At 36.0% G+C, this 10,588-nt stretch overlaps 1 protein-coding gene across 5 annotated transcripts in view; it reads left to right on the top strand.

Annotated features, from left to right (window-relative positions):
- CCDC68 (coiled-coil domain containing 68) overlaps nucleotides 1-10,588 on the top strand; it is a 59,064-nt gene that overhangs the window by 12,687 nt on the left and 35,789 nt on the right. For 4 of the 5 annotated variants that reach the window (XM_017850154.1, XM_017850153.1, XM_017850149.1 and 1 more), the window contains exons 2-6: nucleotides 1,376-1,463; nucleotides 4,042-4,170; nucleotides 5,752-5,838; nucleotides 8,749-8,889; nucleotides 9,883-10,008. In XM_017850154.1, the coding sequence (XP_017705643.1) occupies nucleotides 4,054-4,170; nucleotides 5,752-5,838; nucleotides 8,749-8,889; nucleotides 9,883-10,008 (471 nt within the window). In that variant the 5' untranslated portion in view covers nucleotides 1,376-1,463; nucleotides 4,042-4,053. The remainder of the gene's footprint in view (nucleotides 1-1,375; nucleotides 1,464-4,041; nucleotides 4,171-5,751; nucleotides 5,839-8,748; nucleotides 8,890-9,882; nucleotides 10,009-10,588) is intronic. The other variant, XM_017850150.1, reaches the window with a different exon arrangement.

Raw genomic sequence — 10,588 nt, 5'->3', positions numbered from 1 at the left:
AAAAAAAAAAAAAAAAAAAAAAAAAAAAAAAAAAAAAAAACAACTTCATTTTCATATCTCTAGGTGTTATCACCCCTATCTGACAGCTATTTAAGTGAAGACTAAGATTTTATGTAACTTGTTTAACATGGCCCAACCAGTAAGTGGAAAAGGTGGGAAGTTTTCAGAAATATCAGTGATCAAGAAACAAAATTCCTTGATTTTAAGAATAAAAGGTACATACGAGAGTATATTTTAGGATAAAAGACGTAAGACCCGATGCAATTTTCAAATTATGAAACAGCCTGAGAATGCAGATGGATTCATTCTAAAGAGTGATTCATTCCTGTGATAAAATGCCTCTTATCATCTGTTAATGTACACACTGCATAACATACTGAAAAGGAAAATGAAAGTAAATCAGTCAAATGGGACTGTAGATCAAGGGTACTGTACTGGAGGAAAAAAACCAACTCAGGCCAGATAGATTGCTTTGCTTCCCTCTATTTTCCAGCTGGTCCTGCCCCACTCCTTGCCAAGCCCTAATCCATCAGCAAATGGTTCCTGTAAAGGGCCAGATAGGAAATACTGTAGGCGTTGCCTGCCACATACTTTCTCTGTCACAAATACTGAACTCTGCTGTTTGTGGTGCTAAAGCAACATAAAAGATATGTACACAAATGGCCATGTTGCATTAGAGTAAAACTTCATTTATGGGCACTACGTTTGAACTTCATATAATTTTCATGTGTCATGAAATGTTATCCTTTGATTTTTTTCAACCATTTTTATGAATACTAAATTTGAAATTCATATAATTTTCATGTACCATGAAATGTTATTCTTCTTTTGATTTTTTGTTTGACCATTCAAAAATGTAAGAACCATTCTTAGCTCTGGGGCTGTACAAACAGGAGGGATATCGGATTGAGCTCCCAGGCTGGGGCTTGCTGACCCCTACCCTGGCCTGACCATCCTCTCTCTGGCTTCCAAGCGTACTGCGTATTGACCCTATGGGTGTTTCTCTTACTTCAAGCATTTAAATGTTGTTTTGCACCAATATCTTAATCCCGGAAGAGATTTCAGAGGACCCAGTAAGAGACGTACTTCCACTCATAGTTTGCAAAAGCACACTTGCAGAGTTGCTGCTGCCAAATCAACTTCCGCCGAAACAAATATTTAATAGAAGCCATAGCTGCTAAGAGGATTTATAATAAAATGGAAAATTCTTGGCACATTCTGTCAATTTCATTGAAGATTAAAGGACTTTGTAGTATCCCCAGAAGTGATCTTGTTTCAAAGTGATGCTCTCAAATACGCAAATTCTTTGTTTTTTTTTCAGCCTAGGTTATCGTTAGATTTTAACTATTTTGTTGTTGTTATTGTTTCTCTCCAGGGAAGCCAGTCTTAATATGATGGAAACATCTCTGAACTTCTAAAAGACCAAGGTTGGAGTTTTAGCTCTTAATTTTACTTCATCTTGGGTAAGTTAATGTCACTATGGGAGTGGAGTCTTGGCTTCTTATCAGTAACAGAGGATTAATAATCCTACCTCACAGGGCTTTTTATTATAGTTTACTTGTTAGTTATTTACTATTTATTATAGAAATTTCAAGCAAAACCAAAATACTTGGAGGAATACAATGAACCCTACAGACTTGTCACCCAGTTTCAATGGTTATCTATATTTTGCTAAACTTTCTTAATCTTTATCCCCATCTGCTTTCACCTCACTCTTTGAGTTTTAAAGCAGTTCCAAATGTAACACAATATCACCTGCAAATATGTCAGTAGGTATCACTAAAAGATACAATCCTTTTAAAGAATGTCATAATTATCACAGCTAGCAAAATTACAACAGTTCTTTAATATCATATATTATCCAGTTAGTCTAAAAAATATCTTTACATAGCTGATTTTTTTGAATCAAAATCCAAACAAGATTCATATGTTGCATTTGGTCCTGTATCTCTTAAGATCCTTAATTAATGTTAAGATTGATTAATGGGGTCTCTCAGGTTAAAGTTTCCTCATTAAATATTCACTAATGTTTTTAGCTTTAAGTGATGATGCTTAGGTTTTTTTACTTCATAAAGGGTTGCAAAATATAGGTTTTCTATATTTTATCAATCCTTTTGAATTTATTAGCTGGAATTCAATAAATAAACTTTCCCTCATCAACTACTTGGTTACTATGAAATACAGTTCATATAATAAATGCTTGTTTCTTTTTTTTTTTGCCAGGTTTTAGTACACTTTTGGTTTATGTGCATTGAGCTTTTGCCTTATGTGCTTCTAAAGGTGGACAGTGAGCATTGTGATGTTGTGGGTTTTTCTTCAGTCATCATAAATTCAGGGATTTAACATTTTTGATAAGTTTCAATCCATCACAGACATTCTTCTTCAGAATGGGTTTTGTGTCTTATTCAAGTAGTATTTGATCACTTTTTTTGCTTGCTGATATGACCAGATATCTCAGGCTATGGGAGTGGAGTCTTGGCTTCTTATCAGTAACATAGGATTAATAATCCTACCTCACAGGGCTTTTTATTGTAGTTTACTTATTGGTTATTTACTATTTATTATAGTAAATAATAATTATAGGCTTGCTTTACATATTTCTTACCCCAGACCTGGATCAGTCAAGAAGTCCTAGTTTCTTTTTAGTAGGATATGATATTCAAAGACTACAGTCTGGCCATGAGGGATGCTAACCACTACTATTTCTAGATTTATCGGTGAATAAAGGTAGAATATATATTATTTTAAGGAAAATAAATCATTATTTTCTACTTCCTGGGTTCAAGTGATTCTTGTACCTCAGCCTCCCGAGTAGCTGGGATTACAGACGTGTACTGTGCCCAGCTAATTTTTGTATTTTTAGTAGAGACGAGGTTTCACCATGTTGGCCAGGCTAGTCTCAAACTCCTGACCTCAAGTGATCGGTCCACCTTGGCCTCCCGAAATGCTGGGATTACAGATGTGAGCCACCATGCCCAGCTTCACCTAATTTTTGTTCTATATTTTATTTTTTCTTTTATGCTAAATAGCTTGATTCTTCATGATGTTAACACAATTACCTGTTGGCTTTATTTTACAGTGTGAACCTGTGTACATAAACACACACAAACACAGTTTGCAGTTCAAAATAGCAATACCAATATTTCCACTAACAATATTATGAGTGAATATTTGTTCAAGATTGTTTTGCTATTCTTTTTGTTCTTAGAATATAGCACAGCAGGGATCAATAGTTCCTGGTATGTCATTTTTAATCACTTGAATAATTCTTGTGGTTATAGAACTTGATATACAGATACATTTATTTGTTTAATTTATTTCATTTCACCTTTATTTTGGATGATTCCTTTTTCTGTCAGTTTTATTTCATAGTTAGATAAAATATATACATGGTTTAGTATTAAAACCTTAAGACACAGATTTCCTCCTTCCATTCTTATTTCCTACCCTTCTTGTAGAAAATATATTATATATTCTGTTCTGCTCTATGCTTTTTCAGGAGATAATAATATCTCCTAGTGATGACTCTTTAGCAGTTGATAGTTTATGTAATCTACCCTCTTCTTGTTGGCATGGGGTTTTTCCAGACTCTTACTATTAGTTCTCCTAATAGTAAATCACCTTCACGGACTATGTATGAAGATACACACACACAAAAAAAACCACAATTTTGTTATAATTGTATCATGTTAATTCTACATTTATTATGTGCTTACAATGTGCTAGACTATAAACCTCATTCCTTTTACAGTCTGAGATTTTAGATTTTACAGTCTGAGATGATACTGAATAAAAGAGAAATTTCAGTTTTACCTTCTTAGATTATTTAAATGTTAAATTTTTAATTAAAGATTCCTTCAGATGATATGGCTTTATATTAAATTAATTCCTGGATTTATGACTATATATAGATACCAATGATTTATAGCTTTTCGGCTATATTTCACCATAGTGATAAAACAACTTATTTCAGTTTATGAACCATATAATCATACAATCAAAACAGTCTGTTTTGCTTAGCTGATTTATGTTTTCTTAAAGCCAGAATTCACAATGACAACGGTGACAGTGACCACAGAAATTCCCCCAAGGGATAAGATGGAAGATAATTCTGCCTTGTATGAGTCTACGTCCGCTCACATTATTGAAGAAACCGAGTATGTGAAAAAGGTATGTGGGTAGCAGAAATCATTAGTATGATATGATTTTTAAAGAGAAATTCCAATATGGGCTGGAGGACTTTGTTTCCCTCTCCATAGAACATATGTAAAGGAACAACTCTAATTTGGCAAAGGACACTTCCTAAATGAAATTTAAACCCATGTTCAGTCATTTCTCTTGAGGATATGAAACTGTTCCTACGCTTGGAGTAAAATAATTTTCCTCACTCAGTAAAATTGAATAATGGGCCAGGAGGGTTCAGAACACCTATCAGCACTTAATTTGTCCCTCACTATTCACCACTGGATTTCCTACTGTTTTATAATGTTTTCCAGTGGTTTCATGAGTGTTGATCATGTTCCCAAGTAGATGTTTACATTTCCTGCTGAGTTAGTGCCTCTTGTTACCTTGTTCCTTTTCACAGTTCAGGGTAACTATTGCCAGTGACTGCGGGCTGGCATGTCACTTCATTAAACGTGTGAAGTCTTATGAGAATCCAAAATGATAATGGCTGACAAGAAATATATATTCTTAACTGTTTCTTACAACAGACATGTATTAAGCACTTAAAATGTGCCAGAGTAGGCCAGGTACAGTGGCTCATGCCTGTAATCCCAGCACTTTGGGAGGCTGAGGCAGGTGGATCACCTGAGGTCAGGAGTTTCAGACCAGCCTGACCAACATGGCAAACCCTGTCTCTACTAAAAATACAAAAAAATTAGCCAGGTGTGGTGGTGGGCGCCTGTAATCCCAACTACTCGGGGGGCTGATGCAGGAGAATCACTTGAACCCAGGTGGCAGAGGTTACAGTGAGTGGAGATTGCGCCATTGCACTTCAGCCTGGGTGACAGAGCAAGACTCTGTCTCAAAAAAAAAATTATAATAATAAAAAATTTAAAAATGTGCTAGAGTATAAACCTCGCTCCTACTCTCACAGTCTTACAGTCTAAGAGGATACTTAATAAAAAGAGAAATTTCACATTTTACCTTTTTGGATTATTTCATTAAACAATGGACAAATTCTGGCATAGTTTATAACTTGCTCATATCAATTAATTCCATCATCTTTGAGTGTCTTGCAACTCCATAGGTCATCAAGACATGAGGCTTATATTTCATGCATAAATGCATATGATCTCTCAGTAATTATTCTGTAGTAATTACTTAATAGTAATTATTTTGTAGTGATTAGTAGACAGTAATTATTTTATAGTGATTACTAAGTAGTAATTGTTTTATAGTAATTACTAAACAGAAAATTAGTACTAAATTACTAAAAAGACAAAACAAAACTAAATAGTATTAAGTACTAATTACTAAATAATAACTGTTTTGGGGATAATATTTACTTAAGTGATGTGTTTTAGATTTGTCTGAGAAAGAGTTGTAAAGACCAAATGCTTACTTTCAGCAATCCAAACAATATTAGCCTAAATGCAAGTTAGGTTGATGGTGGCAGTTATTTAAATCCGATATCAATATATATGTATTACTTTCAGATAATCAGGTACCCTGTAACTGGTATTGAGAAAAAAACTTTCGGCATTAAATGCCTTTGAAACAAATTAATTTTTTTTTTTCCTTTTCTAGATTCGAACTACTCTGGAAAAGATCAGAACCGAAATGTTTAAAGATGAAATAAGACATGACAGTACAAATAACAAACTAGATACAAAGGTAATAATTTCCTGCAGAAGATTAGCATAAAGCCATTTAGACTTTTTAAAGTAACTTTTTGGGCAATTACTAAGTTCATTGAAGCTTCAAAGGATGAGTGTTGAAATATTTCATGCATATCTAAAGATGTTAATGGCCATATGTGTGAAATGTTTAACCACGAATATTATGAGATCAAATTGGAATGGCTAGGCCTTACTTGAATATGTTAAACAAGGCTTACTTATCGAAAGTAAATGAGAACATGTTGGTCTAGCCAAGATTCATGACAGCAACATTTCCCAATGACAGGCAGAGCTTTTAGTCTCACGTGGGCCACACGAATAGACATACACAGTTGAAGCTTTTAGGCCTGAGTTGAGTGAAGACTTTGTCAGATAAATAGTTGATAAGCTTGAATGCACTCCCTTCCCCACCATCAGCTTTATATACCTCAGGTCGAGCAATCTGCACTTAGCTTTGCCTGGATTACACCAAGCTAAACCACATCTGAGCCAAGTGTACTTCATCAGTGTTGTCCACTGTAAGCATGGCCACAGAGTCCACCATAACATGGGGTATGATGCATAAATGTAGTCATTTTCATCACCCTCAGCCTCCCACACTAACATAACTAGCTTCCATTATTATTTAAAGTACTTCTAAACTAGAAAACAAGGTTATGTTTAGGAATGATAGGGAAGATTAAAAAATTCAGTTTGGGCTATGTTAAGCTGCCTGTTAGATCTCCAAGTAGAGGCTTCTAATAGGCAGCTGGACATCTGATTCTGGAGCTGCAGGTAGAAGACTGAGCTAGAAGGTCCAGGATACAGGGTAGAGATTTTGAGCATTTAAGGATTGTATTTATAGTTCTGAAACTGGAGAAGTTTACCAAGAGAGTGAGTGTGGAGAGAAATGAGAGAAGATCTAAGGACTGAGTCTTGAGATGCCCATTCCCAGTGTTGAGATGTTAGGAAGAAGAACCATCCCAGGAAGCTGAGATCAGGCTGGTGGATTAGAAGGAACAGGAGATTTCAGGGTTCTAGGGTAGAGCCTAGATATTGCATTTCTAATAAGCTCCTGTTGATGCTGAGCTGCTGGGACTGTAGACCACACTTGAGAGTACTCTCTAGATTATCATGGTGAAGTCTCTACAGGGCCAGAGGGCTGATGATTTGATGTGTGGTTGATCTGCTCACCTTTTGTGGTTTGAAGCTACTCCTGTCAAGGCCACTTTAGCAGGAGTCACTGAAGGCAAATGAGGAGAGGGTTTCAGAAGCAGGGCAGGACATCTCTGTCAAATGCTGTCCATGGGCCAAGGAAATTGAGGACCAAATGCCCACCATAGATAGGAGGAGCTTCCTAGTAATGTTGACGACATTGTGTTGCTGTGTGTCTGCCTCAGCCACCTCAGTCCACAGAAGGTCAGCAGATCCACCATGCATCAAAACATCAGCCCTCTGGCCCTGTAGAAATTTCACCATAGTGATCTAGGGCCTTGCTACTCTCAAATGTGGTCTGCAGTCCGAGCAGCGCAGCATCACCACGAGCATGTTAGAAACGCAGCATCTAGGCTCTCCCCCAGACCTCCTGATTCAGAATCTGCATTTTTTAACCAGATCTATCACCCAGTAATTCATAGGCATATTGAAGTTTGAAAAGCACTGATCAATGATCTTTGTAGCCATCTACCACTGCTGATAATCTACCTTCTACAAGAGTTTTTTCTGTCAAATATTCTTTAACAAATTAAAAAAGAAAATAATTCCTACTTTGTATATGGAGAGTAGAAATATGCACTAGGGTCTGGACTATAAGAAACCAAATTGTGGCAGAGTTATGGTGAGGGAGGATGTTACCCACATACACTATGTTCTTTTTGTTTTTTATTTCTACAGTCGTAGTTATTATATTATAGTGAAAATATTATATATTTTGTTGTTAAACTGGGATTCTAATTCTGGTCTGGCAGTTACTTTAGGTATAACCCTAGGTGTGTTCGTTAAACTTTCATCTTCAAATTCCTCACCTGTGTAAAAGGCCAAGCGCCTTCCAGTGTTTTCAGTATTCAGATAAAGGACTGTATGTAAAACATGTAAAAGATGAACGGGCACATAACAGGTGTTTAACAAATAGAAGTTGTTATTATAATTGTAGGGTATGTATAATTGTGTAATAGTTTCTCTGTTTTGAAATAAATTGAAAGAACAGAAAGACCACACAACAACTATTCAAGAGGCTGTGCCAGGAGCTCTCCCGCTCCTTTGCTGCAGAAACTTGGGCCCTGGTCCTCAGTTTCTACATCTGTAAAATGGACAGGTTAAGTTAGATGGTTTATTATTTCTTTTTCACCTCCGTGTGTCCACAATTCCAGATGATATTTATGTTCCAAGTGTATTTTCAGTAAGCTAGAGCTTACATCAAGTTATAATGGCAGTGCCATTCAGTTCTGATATCTCTGATTGGAAGTTTAATATGAGGTAATTACAGTGAAGCATCACCAAACATTGACCATTATGTATTGTAACTGTTAGGTCCGACTGTTAGTCTATAATGCAATGTAACAAAAATGTAATTATGTCGACAACTTAGATTTTTTAAAATGTCTGGCCTTGTGGACTTTATTTATCTCCTAAAAGCACTTATCAGTATATTTGAAACTATATATATGAAATATAAAAACTATATATTTGAAATATAAAAGTTAAAATGTCATTCTACCTCTTTCAATATAAGAATCCGTTCAAATTTGAGCAAATATAGAAGTCAGGTGCTTCCAGAATTTCTCACTGATATTTGAGATTCAAAAGATGTTTATTTATGCTGACCTGAAGCCTCTTTGCTATATGTAATACTAAATGATCATTACTGTTGTCAAAGCTTGTAGAGGAAAAGATAGTTAGGTCTATGATTTTCATTTGTCCGTTTCAGCACTGTGGAAACCTTCAGCAGGGCTCTGATTCTGAAATGGATCCTTCTTGTTGCAGTTTGGATTTGCTCATGAAAAAGATAAAAGGAAAAGACCTACAGCTCTTAGAAATGAACAAAGAGAATGAAGTATTGAAAATCAAGGTATGACTGATAGAAGTTTCAAATTCTGTGTTTTGAGCCTTTGAGCTAATAGGGTGGGTTGTTAGCATTGGTGGCTCTGTAAAAGCAGAGAGATGTCTACACACATCCATAGCTCCATCTGTGTGTTCCCTTACATAGAGAAGCATTTTTATATTTCACAAATCATATCTCACTGTTTTATTTTTGAGACTTCTTTTGTTATTGAAAATATCTCACAAAAGTTCAATAGTTATACAATTTCAGTCATGCAAGATGACTAGACATCTACTGCATAATATTATGCCTATAGTTCACAATACTGTACTGTACACACTTAGTAGATCTCATGTTAAGTGCTCTTACCACAATCCACAATACATTTTTTAAAGTGTGTTCATATTTAATAAATATTAATTATAGCCTTCATAGTCAAATGCCACAATATTTTTTAAATTTGTCTATGGCTGAATGCTTTTGATTTTCCTCTTTAAGGTTTATTTTATATGCAGTCCTGCAATGAATATCTTGATAGGGAAATCTTTATAGTCATTCTTGATTGTTTCCTCAGGTTAAATCCTGGAAAGATTCATGACATTTTAGCATTATTGTCCTCAATACTTTAACCTTGTCCCACTTCTATTTCAGGAAGATACACTTTTTAACACTGTTATGGACATTAATGATAAAAGGCTTGCAAATAAGTGTATAAGCTGACAGAGTGGCATGGAGTTATCTGAACAGTGAGGACTATCACTGCAGGGCATTACTGTGCACAGAGCTCTGGTTTGGTTTGACTATGGCAAATCTGCCTTTTCAACAGCCCCTCTAAATAGGGAGTTTCTCCTTTTACATTTTCCTCTTACCAAATAACAGTGTCTTCTCTCCTATCCATTGTCTATGAGGCTGTAAAAGGTATAGTTATACCCTTGGTGTTCTTAATTGCCCATCAAACTGTTCTGCCTTTAAAGGTTTTTGTTGTAAATGTCAGAACATACATAGTGACCTTTTTTCTAGCTGGAAGCCTCCAGAGAAGCAGGAGCAGCAACTCTGAGAAACGTGGCCCAGAGATTATTTGAAAACTACCAAACACAATCTGAAGAAGTGAGAAAGAAGCATGAGGACAGTAAACACTTACTCCAGGTACCAAACACGCAGCTTGTCTATTGGAGAACTAGCCCCCACCCTGAGCTGTTCAAGTTCATCTTTCTGGAAGAGTTAGAAATGAAACAAGCAATGGCCAAGTGACTTGGTAAAAGACGTGGGAAAGGAGTGGTGTGCTAGTCTTTTCTGCCAGTTTCCCTTGCCCCTGCTTAGCCCGACACCCCCAGATGTTGCTGAGCTGCTGTGTTGCAGTTGTTGCCCAGACCCCCCATGAGCACAGGTGGGAAGGAGGCAGTGCCACCCTGCCTGGAAACCTGGGCTGGCCCTGCGGACCCTGACTGGTAACTTCTCTTCGGGTTCTGCCATTGACTAGCTAGATGACCCAGACTGAGCCATTCTTCCTGTTTGGAGTTGGGTGTCCTTGTCTCTAGAATGAAAGAGTTGGGCTAGACACAGGGTTTCAAAATTGTTTTGGACTTAGGATACATACTTTGGGTTATAGAAAATAGAAAACAAAATATGTATCTATATGTTTTTTAAAATATATAAAGTTATATATATTTTAAAATACATAGTTATATATAATATATAAATTATATTATATAGAAAGCATAATAAA

This window comes from Rhinopithecus bieti, unplaced genomic scaffold (assembly GCF_001698545.2).
Source record: "Rhinopithecus bieti isolate Rb0 unplaced genomic scaffold, ASM169854v2 scaffold_33303, whole genome shotgun sequence".
In the NCBI taxonomy this organism is placed as follows: Eukaryota; Metazoa; Chordata; class Mammalia; order Primates; family Cercopithecidae; genus Rhinopithecus; species Rhinopithecus bieti.
The sequence above is the reverse complement of the archived record's forward strand: the minus strand, read 5'-3'. Positions and strand labels throughout refer to the sequence as shown.